This window comes from Strongyloides ratti, assembly GCF_001040885.1.
Source record: "Strongyloides ratti genome assembly S_ratti_ED321, chromosome : 2".
In the NCBI taxonomy this organism is placed as follows: domain Eukaryota; kingdom Metazoa; phylum Nematoda; class Chromadorea; order Rhabditida; family Strongyloididae; genus Strongyloides; species Strongyloides ratti.
Genome location: NC_037308.1, coordinates 7,556,879 through 7,579,335, shown reverse-complemented (window position 1 = coordinate 7,579,335; position 22,457 = coordinate 7,556,879). Strand labels below are relative to the sequence as shown.

Sequence of the window (22,457 nt, the reverse complement as noted above, 5' to 3'; positions counted from 1 at the left end):
TACAATATAAATTACTAAAAATTTCTTAAATTCACTTTTTATTTTAATTAAAAAATTGTGAATGATTCTTCCACAGAATATATCATATTAAAAATAATGTTTTGATAAAAATTTTAAAAAAATATAATCTTTTTTAAAAATAATAGGAAATCAAAATTTTTTTTTGTATAAATATAAAATATATGGTTAAAAGTGGATTAAAATTTTTATATTTGATGATTGCAAAAAAAATTATTTGGTGAGTCTTGATAAATACATCAACGTTATTTTTAGTATAATTGAAATTAAAAAAAGAAATGTGTTTTAACAACTGTATTATTTTATTAAAATAAACAAAAAAAAAAACACAACTGCTATACATATCTCTCCAATACAATTGTTAATTAATGAGGCCAGATAAAATTTAATTTCTTGGCAAGAAAAATATGCTTGAAGGATATCTTGCTTCTGTTCTTAATAGATATGTGGGAGAGTACTTAGAAGATTTAAATACCGATCAATTGTCAATCGCATTGTTATCAGGTAAAGCATACTTTTTGATTTTAATTATTAGCATTTTCAATTTTATAGGACAAGTTGAATTAGAAAATGTGCCTTTAAAAAAAACTGCTTTGTCAAAATTTGATGTTCCTGTAGATGTTAAAAGTGGTATTGTTGGTAAGCTTTCTGTTACAATACCAATCACAGCTTTAAGAAGTGAACCATGGGTTATTAAATTAAATGATGTCTTTATATTATTGGGGCCTTCAGAAAGACAATTTTTAGGTAAAGATCAAGAAGAAAAAGAAATTAAAAGAAAAGAAGATTTGTTAAAAGATCTAGAAGAAACTCACAAAAAAATTATTTTAAAAAAAGCAAATTTATTGTCCAATGAAAATGAAGGAAAAAATCAATGGTGGGGTACTTCTATTTTATCATCTATAGTAAAAAATATTCACTTAATTATAACAAATATTCATATAAGATATGAGGATAATAAAACAATATCTCAAGATATAAAATTTAGTTTTGGTTTAAAAATAAAAAAAATAAATATTTATACAACAGATGAACAGTGGGTAAGATATTCACAAAATTCATTTTATTTAGAACTTCTTTTTTAGCAAATGGGTTTTGTTTCTAGTGACAGTAATATTTTCTCATATAAAAAACTTAATATTGATGGTGCCTCAATGTATTGGAATACATATGAAAAACAGTTATTAGATGTTAAAACGTTAGATGAATTAAAAAATTTTTTTTCGAGTCAAACTTTTAATGATAATTCAAATATTATCAAACCATTTGATCTAAAAATTAAAATTACAAAAAATAAAAGTAAATTACATCTTATCAGTGAAACAAATCCAAGGTTCAAATTTGATATACTTCAAAAAAAAATGAATATTGATATTACTATTCATCAATTAATTCAAATGAAGATTCTTACAAATGAATGGAAAAGATTTGATCGTGCTAAAAATTATAGAAAGTGGAGACCAAAGAATGAAATTTATGGAAATGCTGTTTTATGGTGGAAGTTTGCCATTGGTAGAATTATTGATAATATAAAAAAAAAAAATTTAAGAAATACATGGGAATATGTTTTATCAAAAACAAGAATAATAAATAAATATTCATTTTTATATAAAAAAAAATTAATATTATATTTAAGAGATGAAATTAAAAATAATAAAAAACAAGAAGTATTTAAATATTTTGATACACTCAATGAATTTGTTGACCTTGATGAATGTAAGAAAGAAACATTTTATATTAAACAGATAGAAAGAGATACTCAAATGGCTTATTCTACACTAAGTATCTTACGAGATTGTGTTTGCAAAAAGTTAATAAATAATATAGAATTTTATATGAATCTCCAAAAAATTAATATTGATAAATGTCTTATAGATAAAACAATTAATGTTTCAGGAATCAGCATGGTGAATGATTTTCCTGTAAAAATAAATGGTGAAGTATCAAGCACTAATGAAAATACTTCAAATTTGTACAACTGGTTTGCGAGTTGGTTTCCAAAAGTAGAAAACAATTACGATAAATCAATTGAAAAAAATGACATTATAAATCTTAATAATGATAAAAATTTTCCAATTTTTAAATCACGCGAATTACCAGCTAATTTTAAAAAAGTTGAAAAAAAAATGGAAGAAGATTTGTTTGAAGCTCTTAATGAAATGTTAGATGACTCTGCTATTTTTGTGCGAGATAAAATTTTAGCTGTATTAAGTGCTAAAGTGGAAGATATATCTTTAAGAATATTTATTGATAATTCTGAAAATAGTGATTGTAATATTTTTTTAGTAGATTTATCAAAAGTTTCTTTTGATATTCAGTTGTCAGCTCGTGAACATAAGTCAACTATTTTATTAAATGTTGGAGATTTTAACATTCAGTGTACAAAAATTAGTTCTCAAGACCGTGATCAAATATCAATTTTGAATGATTCTAATTACAATGTTTTTAATGATACAATTTTTAATAGTTCTGCTCAAATTTTATTTACAATTAGACGATCAAAAATAAATTTGGAAGGATATAATTTTATCGAAAAAAATATTCCTTTGGTTTCAATGACTTATTCAAGATTCTCTCCTAAGACAACTGTTTTTCATAGTTTAAACGCAAAGTTTTGTCCTTTATCTATTATTATTGATGAATCATCAAAAGAAAATTTTTTAACTATACTTAATTTATGTAGTTATGATGATAGTAATATTAAAAAATTTTATGACAATCAAAATGAAGAACTTATTTATAATCAGAATAATCATTTTTATTGTTCTATTAAAATTCCATTAATTGATGTTATACTTAAAACTAAAAAAAAAAATTTATTTAATCAAAATATTAACAATGAAAAAAGTGAAATATTTGTAACACTTGCTATTGAGGGTGCTAGTATTGGAGTTTCAAGAACAGAAGAATATTTAACTAAATATAAAATTGGTATTAGAAATTTGTGTCTTCGAGATTTTTATGAGAAAAAATTTTCCAAATTACTTGAAGTAACAGATCATCAAAGTCAATTCTCCAATAGAAAAAGATCAAATTCTTTTCCTGGAAGTGCTTTGTCTTTAATTAAATTTAAAGAAGAAACCGATTCTTATTTTGATATTTCAAATAAATATTCTAGAACTATGGATAATGAAGATATTCATATACGATATAAAGGATGTTTTAATGATAAATTTTCTAGATACACTGAAGAAGATTTTGAAATATCAGATAATGACCAACTAATAATAACAATTATACACGTTCAAAGAAGTCATCATCAGTTTTCTTCACATTACAAAGAAATCGAGTACAATATCGAAATGGAAGTTTCATATTTAGATATTGAGATGAACCGATTAACTTGGGTTATTATTCAAGACATTCTCGGTTTTTTACCAAGAAATTCAAATAAATCTGAATCTTCTTTTAGCGATGATTGGGAACTTCAAGAATTACTTATACAAGGATTACATGAGTTAGATCCAACTTTCTGTATAAAAGAAGAGCATTCAACAAAAATGAGAAGTATGACTGTAAATGAAACAAAAAATAAAACAATGCTATTGTTATCAAAAAATATTCTTTTAAATCTAAATGTGCAAGAAATAAAACTTTTGATGAATTTACCTAAAAATGAATATTCTTTAGGTACTATATATTCAGGCAAAGTACAATTTAATATGATCTTAGACATAAATAATGAAGAATTACCAATAGAAATGATATTAAAAATGAATTATTTAAAAGTTGACAATTTAATACCTACTTATAATAATTTATACAAACAAGTTTTTTCTGTTGAAAAAAACAAATCTCATAATAATAATGTTTCATTCATTGAAACTAAAATTATAAAATATAGAAATTATGATCATAATTTAGAAAGGCCTTTTGATATAAAAATAGATGTGTCAATTGATGAAACATTCAAATTCGCCTACTTACACATTCATAAATTTTTTGATCTTGTTACCGATTTTTGGATTAATTATGTTGATTTACTTGATCAATTTACTCAAGAAGAAAATAGTAATATGTATAATAATGGAAATTTATTATCAAGAATCTTACTTGATTTTAAAATTAATTGTTCAGGTTTTGTTGTTTTGCCTTCAAATCAATTTTCTCCTAAATGTATTATGATGAAAATGGAAAAAGTTGAAGTGTCAAACAAATTTATTTTAGCATCACAATTAAAATACATGGATGATTATGACATTAATAGAAATATTTTACAGGATAATTATGATTGTCTATTTGATAATATTGATATATTTGTATCTGATTTAGAAGTTTTTGAAGGAGAAAAGATATCAAAAAATTCAAAAATATTTTCAAATCGAGAAAAATTTTTTGATGGTTTAAAAGATATTTTTTTTAATGTTAATTTAAAATCTATTCTTAGTAAAAAATATCAAACAAAAATTATTTTTGGAAGAAATTTATCAAGTTTAGTAAGCCAAAATGCACCTAATATGACGTCAGTTTTATTATTTGAAAACGTGGATATTACCTTAACAACAGAATTTTACAAATTAATTCAGGCAATTTTACAAAATAATCTTGGTGATAATAGAGAATTTGATGTAAATATTATGCCATTGAAATACAAAAATAATACTTCATTAAATTATTGTGATGAATATATAGAACAATGTATTAATATTTCATCTAGAATACAATTTTCTAATTCAAACATCAAATTATTGGTACCATCAAATACAGTTAATGATTGGGATCATTTTTGTACAATTTCTTGTGCTGATGCTACTCTAAGTTTTGATGGTTTTGTAAAATTTCAATGCGAAATTAATTTTACTGCATATTCTGTTGAATTTTTTGATACAAGATTTAATTCAATTCAAAATAACTTAAACAAAGAAATATTTTCAAAATTACTTTATCCAAAAAATAATGTTGATAATTCAAAGAGGCAAGCTATTTGGGAGATGCATATTTTTAATAAAAATTGTGACCCTCCTATTATAACTTTTGTCCTCCAAAAAACAAGGCTTCTATTTTTACCAGATTGGTTTTTAACACTTAAAGAATTCCTTTTATTAGAAGATGATTTTGTATTTGAAGATGTCTCTCAAAATACTTCCAAATTTATAAATAATTTTGAAAATGATAATAATCAATTAAGAAAAAAAAGTATTTTTGATATGCATAATGTAAGACATACAGTTACTATGAAAGCACAACTTACAGATTCTGATATTATTTTTATTGAGAATTTTAATGATCCTAAGACTTTAGCTATTATATGTTCTACAACTTCTGTCCTTCAGTTAAGTGATAAAATGGGATTTATTGAGGCAGAATTAATTATACAAAAAATGGAAATTTCATGGTGTATATTTGTTGAGGAAAATGATACTATTTGTGTTTTATCAACTCCATTCAATGTTGAAATAAAAATTGGTACAATGTCAAAAAATTTATTATCTAATACTTTAATATCTTCTTCATCATATAATGACAATTTTAATCAAGATTTATTGGAGTATTACATTACATCTAAAATTGATAATTGTAGTTTTAGATTATCATATAAAGATTCACTAGTAGTTATGAATGTTTTAAATGGTTCAATGAAATTATTTGATACATGTTTTTCTCAATTACATTGGGTACCAATTCCTAAGGATAATGCTTTAGCTTTTAATATGATAAAAATTAAAAGTATAAGTTGTACCTTATCTGATTGTTCCTTATGGATTCTAAATGATTTTGATGAACCAACTTTGCCAATAATAAGATTATCATCAGTCAAATGGAAAGTTATTTTTATCGAGAAAAAATTTACTTCAGAAGGAATATTATCAATAGAATATTTTAATCATAGACTTTCAGGATGGGAACCTTTCTTAGAACCTGTTGAAATATCAAATTTTAATTTTGAATATCAAGATATAAAATCAATTTACAATGAATTTAAAGTTTCCCCAAAAAGTTGTATGAATTTTAACATAACTACACATTTGATTCAACAATTTAAAAGATTTTTAAAAGATTTTTCTCATATTAAGAAAACAGTTGATACAAACTTTAGAAATTTATGTGGAAATGGAAGACCTAATAATATGTCTTATGTAATAAAAAATAAACTTGGATGTGTGATGTATTTTACCACAGAAATAAATAAATTACTTAATAAAGATGAAAAATGTCGAAAAAGTGTCAAGTGGTATCATGTTGAAGCTGATCAAGAACTTTCATTCTCTCTTCCTGTTGATAGAAATCATTTATATGGTTCTGATTGTACTGATTACTCTAGGTTAGTTTTATCAATAGATGAATATGAAGAATTACAACCAATTAATATTGATACTGTAAGAATATATAATATAAGTACCAAAAAAAGTATAAATATAAATCAAAATATAAAATCAAAATTTACAAAATTATTAGTTACTATTAGTATAGATAATAATGGAAGAAAAGCTATTGATGTTAGAACTGCTTACTCAATAACTAATTATCTTAATGTACCTATTTTATTAAAAATTGGAAATTTTTTAAATGATGACATAGATTGGAATGATGTACGAATATTTCCAAATCAAAATTATTTTATTCCTCTTAAATATGTACATTCAAAAATATATTGTCAACCTATATTTAATGAAGAAAATTTATCTTCTTCATTTCCATCAGATTATTTAGAAATAACATTAAATGAAAAACAATATGAAGAAAAAATTGTTCCTTCTTTATTTAAAAAATTTACTCAAGATAAGAAAGAGATTTATGCTTTATTATCTAAATATTCAGATGACAAAATATCTACCAAAATAATTCCAGGATTAAATATTTATATTTATCCACCATTATTTATAAGAAATCAATTACCAACTGATATTTATTGTAATGTTAATGGGCAAAATATTTTTTGTCAAGCTGCTGATATGATATCATTGACAAATATTAATGTTAATGAAAATGTATCATTAAAATTTATGACAGATCGCCTTGAATCTATTAATTTACTTGAAATATCAAGAAATCATATTTTAAAATTACAAGATCGTCACTCAAAATCAATTGTAATTAAAATGATAGATGAAGTGAGAAGAGAAATTAATATTTATGCTGATGTATCTTTAACAAAAAATGAATCAATTATTATTGTTCTTTGGGTACCATATTGGGTTGTCAATAAATCAGGAATTCCTTTAATTATTAAAAAACATGAAGCTTTAGATGATATACCGGGTCAGTCATTAGAACATGAACAAGGAAAAGATAGAATTCCTTTAATGGTATCATTTAATGTTGATGATGAGATACAAAAATGTAATTTAAGAATTGGTAGAACATATCTACCTGATAAAGAATATTTTCCTGAATATTCTGATTCTTTTAAATTGACACCCGGAGAACAGTCACTTGTTTTATATATGAAACATCAAAATAAACCTACCCTAATTTATAATGTTGGTATTGAAGTTAGACAGGGAACAGGACGTTACAAAAATACTCAAGTTGTAATTTTTACTCCAAGATATTTATTAATTAATCGAAGTTCTTATAATATTTATCTTAGTCATGTTGATGATACTAATTCAACAACAAATAATATTTTAAAATCAAATTCAAATATAATATGGAATGAATCATTTGAAGGTAATAGAATGATTTGTATTAAACGTCATGATGTTAAACATTGGAGTCAACCATTTAGAATTGATCAAGTTGGTTCTTATTTTATTACAATGCGTGATTATGATGAGACACCAAACTTTGTTAGAGCTGAAATTACACTTAATAATGCACGATTTTGTATAACATTTTCAAATACAGAATTTTATCCACCTCCAATACAAATTATTAATGATTCATCTATTCCGGTATTATATCAACAATTGACAAAAAATTCAATACCAAATCATTTGAAATCTATTTGTAAAGGGCATACTAAAATTGACTATGCTTGGGATTTTTTATATGATCAAAAATTATTAACTCTTCAAGTTTATAATAACTCAAGTCATTCATATGATCCTTCTAAATCAACAATTGGACCATCATTATGTTATGAAAATTATTCATTTATCTTTTTAGAATCATCAATGTCAGAGTTAGTCAAATCAAATACATATAATAATTTAATTGATGGTTTAGTTTTAACTGTAGTTGATTCAAATTATATAAAATTAATGCCAATAAAAAAAAATGGAATTGATTTAAAACAATTATGGAATTTTAGTCCTGAAGGGGTAATTGAAAGTGTTGGAGTAAATAATTTTGAACCAAATTCAAGTAATAATTATGTTTTAGATCTTCATTATTCAGGAACTGATTATAAATTAACCGTTAAATTAAGACAAAAGTCTAGAAATAAAACTCAAATATGGAAATTTGATGAAGAAGGTAGATTTTCATGTGGAATTTCAAATGGATATTTGGCTAGAAATATCAAAAATTTCCTAGTAATTAGTTCTATTCAAAATTATAATACTACTGATAGTATATTTAAACGAATGTATCAAAAAGAAGGTACTGGTGTTCTTAATGTTCAATGTAGTCATATTGGTCCTACATTAGTAGTAAGAATTTTTTTTCCTGATTCACATCATATGAATGAATCTTTAGTCTCAAATAATAATGAACAAAAGTATGAAATAAATATTCTTATACCAAATGGTATAGGATTTTCTTTAATAAATGCCTCTCATGAAGAATTATTTTATGGAAGATTTAAAGGTGTATACTTGAATTTAATAAAAAACAATAATTCATATATGTGTAGTTTTAATGTTCATACTGTACAAATTGATAACCAATTAAATGAAACTCAAAATTTTAACTTTTTTTTCTGTAAAGCTTCTAAAGAAAAAGAAAGGATGGCTAAATTTAATAGTAATTCTTCTTTATCTCAAGATCAGGAAATAATGTATTGTTTGGCATCACCAGCAATGAAAATTGAATTAAATTATACATTAAGAGAACATTATGATTCTTTTGAATGTTTTAAAATATTATTTTCAAATATTGATATAAATTTAGATGAACAATTGTTATGGAAATTTATTGAATTTATACAAGAATCTGGAACAGCTGAAAGTGTGATGCAAGTTAATTTACTTCAACCACCAAATATAGATTTAGATAATGTTGATAATTTATCAATGAGACGATGTTATTTTGGAAATTTAGTTTTAAATATTGGAAACATTTCACTTTCTGTTACAACTATTCCTATAAATGCAATGTCAAAAAAATTACAAAAAATTAAACAGAATTTTAATATAAGATTAATGAGTTTTGAAAATGCTTCAATAACATTACCTCCATTTGTACAAAGACATACATTTGAAACAATAAGTTTCTTGGTAGAATGTTTAAGAAAATTTTATATGAATGAATTGTATACACAAACATTAAATATCATTGTTTCACTAGATGCTTTTGGGAATCCTTTAGGTTTAGCTATGGATATAAAAGATAGTTTTCAAACATTAATTTTTGAAGGAAATGTTAGCGGTTTTGTAAGTGGATTTAGTTATGGGGTAGCAAATAGTTTTTCAAAAGTTATTTCATCTATGGCAACAGGTGTTGGAGCATTAATTACTGACAAAGAGTATGAATTAAAAAGAAGAAAAGCTATTAAAGTTAGTGAAAATTCAAATGAAAAAAATCCTTTGACTCATTTATATTCTGGTTTCAAAGGACTAGGTACAGGAGTAATTGGGGGTGCAACAGCAATTGTTGGAAATACAATGAAAGAAACACGAAGTAAAGGATTATTTGTTGGTTTAGTAAAAGGAGTAGGTACGGGTGTTGTAGATACTGTAACAAAACCAGTTCAAGGTGTTTTTGATTTCATTGGTGGAACAGCTACAGCAATGAAAGAAGTAGCTGGTAGTGGTCATATCAAAAAACAGTATATACCAACAAAAAGACTTCGGCCTTTTAGAGTTTGTAATAATCTTTATGGATTATTACAACCATACAGAATAGAATATGCTAAAGCTCAACAATTAATATCATCAAAATTAAATAATTCATCTTCTAATAGTATTTTACTTGAAATTGAAACATATCATGAACAAAAGATTGGTAATGAATGCATTCAATTATGTGCATTAATTTGTTCTGACAAAACTTATTTTCTTGAAAAGAATAATGGAAATTATACTAAAATTATTAATATTTTGGATTTTAAATATCTTGTTTCTTATCCTCCACTTATTCCAGAAGAATTAGAAAAATTTGATAAAACTAAAAATCATTCAGTTATTATTGCATCATTACATGATTCAAAAACTGAAAAAATAATTACCATAAAAATAATGGTTTATTCTTACGAAAAGGCTCAAATTTTATGTGATAAATTAAATAGAGCAAAAGAATTATATGATCGCGCTTCAAAAAATATTTAATGATTAAAATTATATTAATTGCAATAAAACAAATTTTTTTTCAAAATTAGAAGTTTAAAAATATCAAAATTGCCTTATAAATTATATATATGTATTCTAAATTATAATTTTTGTTTATTTTTCGGAACAATTTAACGTATTAATTATTTTAAACGCTCTGAAATTTTATCTTTATTTATTTTTATTATTTGGTTTATTTCCTGTTTATGTTTGTTATATTTGTTGATGTATAATTTTTTTTTCTAGGTATAATGCTATCTTTATTATTTAGAAATTCAAAACAAACAGTTAATTATAACTTAAAAAATTTAACTCAATCGACAGTGTTTTATTCAACTGAAGCAGCTGATACTAAAAAAGTTTCTTTACACAAAACATTATGGAAGAAAGATGTTGTATATCTTTATCAATTTAAAAGAACTCCCGCATTGCCAAATATGTCTCCATTTTGTTTAAAAGTAGAAACTTTTTTACGTGCTCACAATATTCCTTACAATTCATTGGAATCACTTATGATAAGAAGTGAAAAAGGTTTGCTTCCATTTATTGAACTTAATGGAAAACAAATAGCTGATTCACAATTAATTTTAAATCACCTTTCTCAACATTTTAATATTAAGGATAATCTTACACCAGAAGAATATGGTATATGTCGTGCTGTTGATAGAATGATTGAAGGTTCAACTTTTTTTGCATTACAATATCATAAAATTCTTGACAATGCTATTAATACCTTCAATCCAAAAGTATCTGGTTTTTTATTCCCTTCATTTGCCATAAAATTTATTGCAAAAAGATTTACTACACTTATGAAAAAGAAACTTGATTCTCAAGGATATGGAAAATTTACACATTCTGAAATAAAAACTGTTTTAGAAAATGATCTCCGGGCTTTAGAAGGATTATTAGGTGATAAAAAATTCTTCTGTGGAGAAAAACCAACAATTGCCGATTTTACAGTTTTTGCTCATCTTGCTGCTAATTATTATATGCCTTTCGATATGCCAATTCATGAATATATAGATAGTTCATGTCCAAACTTAAAAAGTTTCTTAAATAGAATGAGAATTCATTACTGGAGTGATTGGAAACCATTAAGAGATATATAAATCTTGATATATTGTATGAATCATTTTAGGTTTTTAACTTTATTTACAAAGTAATTTTTTCTTTAAGTTAATGTGTTAATGTAATTTAATATTACAAATATTATACTATTTCAATAAATGATTTCACTATATCATGATTAAAATTAGTTATAATATTTTGTATATTCAAATCATATTTAAAACTTTTGCAATAATTAACATAGTAAAATTATTTTTTGTTAAACAAGTTACTAATTTCTTCATTAAAAACTGTTAAATAATTTCTATTTTAAATATATTTTCTATCAAAATTAAATTTAAAATTGTATCTAATACTGTGATATGAAAATAATTTTTTTTTGAAACTATAAAATAAATGTATGGTTATTAAATAACTTTTCAAAAATAATAAATTTTAAATTTACTTATGACTATATACATATTAAAACTTATAAAGTTTTGATATTTAATAGTTCTTGAAATATAATCATTATATTTTTTTAACTCTTAATCTATTGTCAGCTTTTTTTATATCACAAGAATAGATGTATATATAAAAATGTCTTGTAAACAAATTTTATATGAAAATTTACTGAAATTTGATTTTAGAAATTCACTTTTTTTTTATTTTCATTATGAATCAAAATATAAACAATGGCAGAAATATTTTTTAAATATTCATTACTTTGAACCTGTCAGTATCTCAGTTGAAACTTATAATGTATCAATGAAACCGGTGTCAATCAATTTTTCTTCAAAATTTATATTGCTTAAAAATATTTTATAATAATAATTTTATTTTTTATTGAAATTTTAAAATCAGTCAAAAAACTTTTAATTTTAAAAAATAATCTTTTGATATATTTATTTAAACACTTTAATAACATTTTTTAGTTCAATATTATAGTTAATATAATTTGTCTCTTTCATTTTGTACATTATATAATTTCACTGTACTGTTTTTGAAAAGAAAAATAAAAAAATGCTTTAAAATATATAATCTTTTATCATTTATTTATAACATTAATTTTCTAATGTTATAAATATTAAAAATTATTAGTAAAATAAAAATATTTATAGATATCCAAGTTTAAAAATTAATAATACTATTTATTATTAATAGAAAGTTTAAAATAACATATTTGTTTTTGTAAAATTTGTATAAATAATATAATACAGAATTTTTTTGTTATCATTTTTATGTAAATTTTTTGTTATTGTTTTACAAGTATAAATAATCATTTTTTTTTACAATGTTTAGCAAATTACTTTTGTCTTTTTTTAATTTTTTTTTAATAAAGTATTATACTAATTAATATTTTAAAAATTTACAGTCTCTTTTTATTTATATCATACAAGTATATTTTAGTTTACTTTTGAAATGAAATTTAATTTTAAATTTTAGAGACTATTCATTAATTATAAATATTTTAATTTTAATATTTATAATTAAAATAATTATTGTATAATAATTATTATGACAGTCACATTTTAATTATCATATTTTAAAATGTCAAAAATTTGATTATAAAAAAAAATTTATTAATAGTAATAAGGCGACTATTTTATTTTTATTTTTAGTTCTAATGAAGTCTGGTAATCAAANATTCCATATGCCATAATTATTGGTCAACGTGAAATTGAGGAAGGAGTTGTTAAAGTTAGAAATGTTGTAAACAGGGAAGAAAATGTAAGTTATTTTTAATTTGCATATTTTTAATATTAATATTTTAGGATGTTAAATTAAATGATTTAAGTAGTAAATTAAAGGAACTGTTAAAATGTTAAGTTTAATGCGTTTTAATAAATTTATTTCATAATATAATTTTATAATTTATCCACTTGAGTTATTCCCTAACAATAAAATTGATTTGGTTTTAATTAATTTTTTCATTAAGTATTTTTTTTTTTAAAAAAGTTTCTCAAGTGACTAACATTAAAATAGATATATGTTTTATGATGTTATTTATAAAATTACCATAATTTTTAATGAAAGTATATTACTGTATTTAGTAGAAGAAATGTTAGTTCAAATGGGGCTGGAATTATTATCATTGAATTTAGAGAAAATACATAATTTTAAAAGTTTAAGTTAATATACTATAAAATTTTTATCTTGATGTCAACAGATGTCTGACAGGCTACTCTGGATTTCTTTTAGATGAGGAGACCCCTCAAATAACTTTTTTAAATAAAAAATTTTTCAAATTTTTTTTACATTTTCTAGCATAAAAAAACACGGGGAATCAGAAAAAAAAATAAAATTTTGAAATTTTTCAAAAAAAAAAAATTTTTTTTACACTAAAAAACAAAAAAAAATACAGAAAAAAGGAAAAAAAGAGGAAAAAAGAGGAAAAAAGATAAAAAAAAACCCAAAAAAATAAAAAAAAATTTTTTTTTGACTTAAAAAAAATTTTTTTTTTATTTTTAATAAAATCATCAAAAAAACAACGCATTTTCAGCAAAAAATCATCAAAAAAAGGTAAAATGATTAGGAATTTGATATTTGATCATAAATTTTAACTTTAACGAAATTTAACGTACTTATTCACTCAAAATCGGTTCTAAAATGGCTTCAATTCCAGTAATGGCTTCTTTATCAAACATTTTCTTCAACGAGGAGGCAGCCCTCAGATATCTCCAAGACGAGAGAATTATTAAAAGAGAAATGGAATGTCCAGAGTGTGGTGGAGCAACAACTTTTCAAAGAGCAAAGCTTCTCTTCAAATGTACTAAGAAAAGCTGTAGAAAGAGCGTAAGTGCCAAGAATGGAACTTTTTTTGGTGGCCAACGCCTTCCTTTTGGTAAGATTCTACACATGGCTTACCTATGGTTGTGTAGAACTCCAGTAACATCAATAAAAGATCAATGTGGACATAGTAGTGCTACTGTTTGCTCATTTATGGGCTATTTCCGTCAACTTGTGGCGGATGCTTTAGATACCGAGGATTGTGTTATCGGTGGAGAAGGCATCGTTGTGGAAATAGATGAAACCAAAATGGGCAAACGGAAGTACCATAGGGGGCACCCTGTAGATGGAGTCTGGGTTGTGGGCGGTGTGGAAAAGACGGAGGAAAGACGCGTTTTCGCTGTTCCTGTTGAAAAACGGGACAGTGAAACGCTTCTTGACGTCATAAAGAAGCACGTCAAACCTGGCTCCATCATCCACACTGATCTTTGGCGAGGTTACGAAGGAATTGAGGAAAAATTGGGGTTCAAGCACTGTACGGTAAACCACAGTGTAAGTTTCAAGGATCCAGAAACTGGTATTCATACGAATACTATTGAAGGAACGTGGAACGGCTTCAAAATAATGATTCCGGCACGCTCAAGAACAAAAAAGGACATGGAGGAACGATTATGGGAATTTGCCTGGCGCCGGGCAAATAAAAAAAAATTATGGGCCGGCTTTCTCGATGCTTTACGGGAAGTCGTTTATATTAATAAATAATTAACTAATTTATTAATTTTTATTAATTTTTTTTATTTTAAACAATAAATATTAAAAAAAGTCTTTTTTATTTATTATTTTGTCGTTTTAATTAAATTTATATAAATTGCTATTTTAACTAAATATAAATAGCTTGGAAAAAAAAATTTTTTTTTTTTTCAAAAATTTTAAAAAAAAAAAATTTTTTATTTTTTTTATCAAAAATTATAAAAAAGTAAAAAGAAATACCAATCTGATAAAAAAAAACCTTTATAACGCATTTTTTAATCAAAATAAACAAGGGGTCTCCTCATCTAAACTTCAACCGGCTACTCTTTTTTAAGTTATATTTATATATATTAAAAGTACATAAAATATCAAATATTATTTTCCTCCTCTTCTGATGACTCAACAGATTCCTCAATTATCCATTCAATATCTTGAAAATTATTTTCTTCNATATTTATAGATATCCAAGTTTAAAAATTAATAATACTATTTATTATTAATAGAAAGTTTAAAATAACATATTTGTTTTTGTAAAATTTGTATAAATAATATAATACAGAATTTTTTTGTTATCATTTTTATGTAAATTTTTTGTTATTGTTTTACAAGTATAAATAATCATTTTTTTTTACAATGTTTAGCAAATTACTTTTGTCTTTTTTTAATTTTTTTTTAATAAAGTATTATACTAATTAATATTTTAAAAATTTACAGTCTCTTTTTATTTATATCATACAAGTATATTTTAGTTTACTTTTGAAATGAAATTTAATTTTAAATTTTAGAGACTATTCATTAATTATAAATATTTTAATTTTAATATTTATAATTAAAATAATTATTGTATAATAATTATTATGACAGTCACATTTTAATTATCATATTTTAAAATGTCAAAAATTTGATTATAAAAAAAAATTTATTAATAGTAATAAGGCGACTATTTTATTTTTATTTTTAGTTCTAATGAAGTCTGGTAATCAAAAGACAACTGTGCATAAATTTGCCAATGATCCTGTTAGATACTCACAAAATAATAATCCACCATTGAAAGATGCTCAAAGTTCAAATAATGTTGAAAAGACACAATATAACTTAGAAATGATAGAAAATCAAAAAAAAGGATATAAAAATGCAACAAAATCAAAATATGCTATTAAATTTCAAGTTCCTGATTCAAAAAAAAGTACTTCAATACAAAAAGAGTCTTGTGAAAATATTGTAAGGCATACCTCAACAGAAACAGATAAAGATAAAAATTTAAAACTTTCCTCTCTTTATTATGTTAAAAGTTTAGAGGCAATTAAAGATAACAAACCAAAAAGTTCAATTACCTATTCAACACGTGCCATAACAAAAAATACCTCTTCTACTGAAAAAAAAGGAAAAAATATAAAACAAGAAAGATCAAATACATTAGAGGAAAATACATTAAAAGAAAGTACAGGAATGTTTGATTCATTATATGCAAGATCATTTAAAATGATAAGACCATTAACAGTAAAATGTACAGATTTTATTATCAATTCTACTGATGTAGTTACTAGTCCTATTGATGTTAATGTTTGCCCAAAGTTAAAAGATATTGTTGGATATGAGGTAAATGAAGCAATATTTGATAGAAATTTAAAAGATTTTATCATTCCTGAAATTAAAATATCATTAAAGAAACAAGAAACTGATTTTTTAATTACAAGAAAAAATGTAATTAAATTGGATCCATTTTTTAGAACAAATTTTAATTCAAATACCAATAAATGTAGATATAAGGTAAATAATTTTATTTTTAATATACTAATTTTAAAAAAAAATATTATTTAGGATGTTTATTGTTTGGATAAATCTAGAGTACGTTTAAAACCAACATTAGGAAGAACAAATGATTTTATTCATGCTAATTATGTTTCAATAAGAGGTATATTTTTAATTATTAATTTTAATTATTAATTTTTTTTTTATTATTTAAGATTACATAGATAATTATAAAATGATATGTGCTCAGGGTCCTTTACCAAATACTGTTACTGATTTTTGGAAAATGATAATACAAGAAAATTGTCAAAATATAGTAATGTTAACACAATGTTATGAAACAGTAGGTAAATCACAAGTAAAAAAATGTGAACAATATTGGCCATTAAATGTTGGTGAAACTATGAAATATGGTAATATAAAGATAAATAATATTAAAGTAACAAAAGTTTGTTGTGGTATTCAATTAACTAATTTGGAGGTTAAAGATGAATCAACAAAACTTAATGTTTCTCATATAATTATGACAAATTGGCCTGATAAAGGTGCACCAAAAATTGATTTTACCTTGTTTATTATACTTCAACATCTTACCCGAAATTCTCCATCTTTAATTCATTGTTCAGCAGGAATAGGTAGAACTGGAACACTTGCTGTTATAGATATGCTTTTAGCACGCCTTTCCACTGACTGCCCTCCAATATCATTAGCATCTACAATTCAAAATCTTCGTTTATATCGTCATGGAGCTGTTCAAACAGAAAGTCAATATTCATATATAATTCGAGTAATGTTCCAATTAGCTGTTGATAGAGGTATTTTATCAGAGAAAGAAATTACAACATGGTACAATGAAAATGATATATCTACAAATGTTAATAATAAGTGATAAAAATTTTATATTTTTATTTTTAATCATAAAAAGTTTACAGCATCAATTATTAACTATGTATAATAACATGATTTTTTAAATAATAATCTATTTTTTGTAAAAGATATCATACTTTTTTAACAAAAGAAGAAGTTTACTTTTTAATAAATAATATAATTTACAAAAAAAAAATTTATTAACAATTTTTTAATTTTATATTAAAATCATTGATTAAAATTACATTATTTATCAAATATTTTATTATAGGTATAGTTACACATTAATTAAAAGAATTTTGTACTTTAAAAATAAATAAAAAAATAAAGACTAAAAAAAATGAATCATATTTCTTTTTTTTTTTAAAAAAAACAATTAAAATTTATTATTTATATAAAGAAATAATTATTTAAAAAATTAATCATGATAATATAAAATGTTTTAAGATACTTAAGTTTATTAATTTAACAAAAAAAAAAATTTATAATCCGCTTATGTAAAAGTTAACAATGTAAAAATATTTTTAACTTCCTAAGTTTTATTATACAAATGAGTAATATTAGTTACCTAAAAGATTATAAAGAAATCAAGTTTTTAAAGAACACTTTTTTTTTTAAAATCAACATTTCTTGTTCTTTATTAATAATTTTTAATCATCTATTACTTTTACATATTTATTACACTTTACTGACTATTTAAAAAAGAAGTATTATCAAAAAATGTCAGGAAATAAAAACTTTTTAAATTTTGGACCAGATTTTTTAAAAATGAAAAATAGAGTTTGCGCAACCATTTTAACAACAAATGTAGCATGTCACCTGAATTAAAGATGATGCTTCTACAAATATAAATTGACTATGACTGATTTTGTATTGTATAAATACTTTTCTATAAACAAATATTAGCTTGATATGTATTTACAAAATTACCTTTCTCATTTTTAATATAACTTTTAACTCTATCATTTTACATTCCTTTATCAAAATATATATATAAATTTTTTTTTTATTATTATTATAAAAAAAAAGTATTTTGATATATTTGATACTAAATTTATAATATATATTATTATTTAATCTATCTTTGTATCTTTTCTACATATATATAAAAGAATATTTATCATTATTATATATATATTTTGTATATATTATATACAAGAGAAAAGAACAATTGAGATATACTAGATCCTTTCATACTACTTAGAATAGTTATATTGACAGAATTGTTATCACATCTCTTTTTACCTCATTTATCTCCCACTATATATCCCTTCATCAGGCAATAACTTTACAGTTAAATATATAACTAAGATTATATTGAAATAGAGAGAAATATCTTCAGTCAACTTGTAAGTCTTTTGATACTTGTAAAAAGAAAATGGCGACTACTAATAATCAACAAAATTCTTTATACTCCCCCAAATCTTTACTTCAAAAATCTTTACATAATGAAAATCATAAAAATACAAAACAATATTTTAATAGTCAGTCAAACAAATTTGCTGCTAAATCATCTAATGTTACTTTTACTCAAGATACTAAAGGTGGACATATTAATTCAATTGATTTTAATAAATTAAAACCTATAAGAAAATCAAGAGATTTAGAAGAAATTGTTGTTACAGACATGTTTTTTGATGGTAGGCAAACACAACGTTACAGAGAAGAACGTGATCAAGAAGAAATATATTATATTCATGAGAGACCTAATGAAATAATGGAAAAATCAGCTACAATAAATTTTTTAACAGATGATAGATTAGAAAATAATGAAGAAATAGAAAAACAACATTCTGAAAGAAATATTACAAAAAGGATATATGAAGAGGAGGAAGAAATGTATAAAAAAGATTCTAGAATAATAAATGAACGTGATAATTATCATCAAAGTACATCACATGCTCAACATGAGGTTTGTCTTTAACTAAATACAATAATTTATTGCTTCTATATGCATTAGCTTTATTTTATTTATGAAATACTATATTATTTTCCTTATTTCTAACACATATTCTTTTATATTTTCATTAGTATAATATTCTCTTAATATATTTTTTAAATATACTATAGAAAATATGATACAAAACTAGTCTTTTTTACTTTTACTTCTTCCCCATACGATAATAAAGTAATTTTATTTTGTTAAAACAAAAGAATTAAAATAGCTTTATATCATACAAAATTATATTTTCTTCCTCTATATTTCCTAACGCTAATTTATTTTATTTTTTTTTTTCTTTTCATCATGTCTATTCTCATTTTGAAATAATATTAAATAGAAAAAGAAAAAAAACTAACCATTTATGCTTATTTAATACCTTATATATAAAATAAGGAATTTTAAAATAATTGCCCATCAATTTTTGCATTTATATTTTTATTAAAAAAAAAAAAATAATATATTTATTTATTTTTTATTAAATATATATATTTTTTTTTACTATATTTTTTTGTTTTCTATATATTTTTTTTTGATGAATAATATATAACAAAGTAGCAATTTATTATATATCCTTCTTCTATTTATCATTATTTTTGGTCCCTTTTGGTGTGTTTACTTGAAGTTAATAGCTAAAAACGTAAATTGCTTCTTCTAAAATTATATATAATAGTAAAAATTCTATATATTTACAATATATATATATATATATACATATATATATATATCCATAAACATGTATATATATATATATATATATATATATAGTACAACTAAAATTTTTAATTTATCTTTTCTTTTACTATAACAAAATGCTTTGACTTTCGCAAAACTAATTTTTATTTATATAATATTATTTTATTTTATCTAATTTTTTTTTTATTAATAATTTAAGAGAATATTAAATAACAATTTATTATTGGATCGTCATCCTCCTATAAATTATCCAATTAATAATAAAAAAGAATCATCATTTGGACATAATACATCAAATGTTACTTATAAATTAAATAATTCTCAAAATATTCATAATACTAATCAAAATTCATACTATTATCAAGAAGAAGAAGAAGATCATCATCATCAAAAAGAATCTGTATACGATATTGCAAATAAAGGATCTAAAGAAACATATATTCCTATTAAACAAAGAGAACATTCAACAATGTCAGTAGATTATTCTCATAAAGATTATAATCAATCTCGTGCTACAATTGAATCTATTGCAAGGAATGTTAGTGAAAATGTTAGAATTAAACAAATTGGTGATACAACAATCATGACAGAACACCGTGATCCATATTCATTTTATTGGCAATTGGATCAATTTAAAAAACCAGAAGAAGAACCACCAAAACGTCCACCACCAGTTGATTATGTAATAGATGAGGAAGATTTACCTGAACCACAAACTTATTCACCACAACCTGAAGAAAAATCAATGCCATATGAAAGTCAATATTCAAGACCACTTAGAGTTGAAGAACCAGTAAGACAATTACCGTCTGGTTGGGAAAAACATGAAGATCCCTCTGGTTTTTCATATTATTGGCATGTAGATACTGGAACTATACAACGTGATCCACCACCACCATCTCCAAAAATAAGTCATGATAATAAGTATACACAAATTAATACTGAAACACCACCTCCAATCATACAACAATTACCTCCACAACAACCAATAATTGAGGAGCATGCTTTTAAACAAACAACAACCAAAAGAAGAATTGAAAAGGCTGATGAAAGTGATGAGGAGGAGTATGATGGTACTAAACCGGTAAGATTTTTAGTTAGAAGTTTAGGTTGGACAACAATACAAGAAGAAGATTTAACAGCTGATAGAAGTTCAAAGGCTGTCAATAGATGTATACAAGAATTAAGTAATGGTTTAATGGATAATGTTGTTAAATGGGGAGAAGGTAGAGAATTAATTATGGAACTTGATGATAATGATATGATTTTAATGAATCCTGATACAATGGGAATTATTCATTCTGAACCTATTAGTCATATTAGAGTTTGGGGTGTCGGTAGAGATAATGGAAGGTATGTTTATATTTTTAAAAAAAAATTAATTATTTTTAACTAACAAATTGAAATTTTACCTAATTTTTTAGAGATCGGTACGTTAAAATTATTTATTATTGTAATGTACTTTGTATCAATTGTCCTAGTTATAAAAATTTATATTATTATCTTTTAATTAATTTTTTTTTTATTATTATAGAGATTTTGCATATGTAGCAAGAGATCCAACAACTCGTCGTTTCTTATGCCATGTTTTCCGTTGTGATACACCAGCAAAAACAATAGCCAATACCTTACGTGATATCTGTAAACGTCTCATCTTAACTCGACGTTCAAATGCCCTAGAAACTGCTAGTATGGTTGATGGAAATAACAAAAGAAAAGTTTTTGATAATAGAGATGCAAATATTTCAACAGAAGAATTACGTAAAATTATAAGATGTCATTTTATTGGTGTAACTCAAGTACCAAAAGCAACAGGAATTGAAATTTTAAATGAAGCTGTTGATAGATTAGTTACTCAAGTTCGTCCAGATAGGTGGATATTAGCAGATGTTTCAATTGCTCCATCATCAATTGATATAAATGAAGTTAATGGTCAACAAATTGCAACATGTAGAGTAAGATATTTAAGTTTCCTGGGAATAGGACAAGATATAAAAAGATGTGCTTTTATAATGCAAACATCCGAAGAAAGCTTCCTGTGTTATGTCTTTCATGTAGAACCAAATGCAGCAACAATGGCAAAAACTATTGAAGCAGCATGTAAATTAAGATATCAAAAAATTTTAGATGCACATTCAGGGAGACAATATTCTTCACTTTCTAGTTATGAATAAAAATTTTTAATATACATTTACTAAAACAATTTTTTATATAACAATAAAAATTAAAAAACAAAAATGTTTATTTGTTGTAAAAATATTATTAAAATTAAAATAAAGATAACTTAA

General features: G+C 23.2%; 5 protein-coding genes across 5 annotated transcripts, besides 1 other annotated feature; all 5 read left to right on the top strand.

Moving 5' to 3' along the window:
• Window positions 1-425: 425 nt before the first annotated feature.
• Window positions 426-10,388, top strand: SRAE_2000242500 (Vacuolar protein sorting-associated protein 13D; the record flags this gene model as incomplete). Its single annotated transcript, XM_024653492.1, has 3 exons — window positions 426-522; window positions 571-1,058; window positions 1,104-10,388. The coding sequence occupies 3 exons, from the start codon at window positions 426-428 to the stop codon at window positions 10,386-10,388; spliced, it is 9,870 nt and encodes a 3,289-aa protein (XP_024506963.1).
• A 251-nt stretch (window positions 10,389-10,639) lies between these two features.
• Window positions 10,640-11,497, top strand: SRAE_2000242400 (Failed axon connections homolog; the record flags this gene model as incomplete). The annotated part of the gene is made up of 1 exon (XM_024653491.1): window positions 10,640-11,497. The coding sequence occupies one exon, from the start codon at window positions 10,640-10,642 to the stop codon at window positions 11,495-11,497; it is 858 nt and encodes a 285-aa protein (XP_024506962.1).
• A 1,722-nt stretch (window positions 11,498-13,219) lies between these two features.
• Window positions 13,220-13,264: a sequence feature (Short protein (SRAE_2000242300, CEG06133.1) was converted to a misc_feature.).
• A 781-nt stretch (window positions 13,265-14,045) lies between these two features.
• SRAE_2000242200 (Transposase, ISXO2-like domain-containing protein) lies at window positions 14,046-14,927 on the top strand (the record flags this gene model as incomplete). The annotated part of the gene is made up of 1 exon (XM_024653490.1): window positions 14,046-14,927. One exon carries the CDS (start codon window positions 14,046-14,048, stop codon window positions 14,925-14,927), a length of 882 nt encoding a protein of 293 aa, XP_024506961.1.
• Window positions 14,928-15,881: 954 nt separating this feature from the next.
• SRAE_2000242100 (Protein-tyrosine phosphatase, receptor/non-receptor type domain and Protein-tyrosine/Dual specificity phosphatase domain and Protein-tyrosine phosphatase, catalytic domain-containing protein) lies at window positions 15,882-17,556 on the top strand (the record flags this gene model as incomplete). Its single annotated transcript, XM_024653489.1, has 3 exons — window positions 15,882-16,685; window positions 16,737-16,830; window positions 16,883-17,556. The coding sequence occupies 3 exons, from the start codon at window positions 15,882-15,884 to the stop codon at window positions 17,554-17,556; spliced, it is 1,572 nt and encodes a 523-aa protein (XP_024506960.1).
• Window positions 17,557-18,912: 1,356 nt separating this feature from the next.
• Window positions 18,913-22,343, top strand: SRAE_2000242000 (WW domain and PTB/PI domain and Pleckstrin homology-like domain-containing protein; the record flags this gene model as incomplete). The annotated part of the gene is made up of 3 exons (XM_024653488.1): window positions 18,913-19,446; window positions 20,369-21,522; window positions 21,704-22,343. 3 exons carry the CDS (start codon window positions 18,913-18,915, stop codon window positions 22,341-22,343), a joined length of 2,328 nt encoding a protein of 775 aa, XP_024506959.1.
• Between the last annotated feature and the right edge of the window lie 114 nt (window positions 22,344-22,457).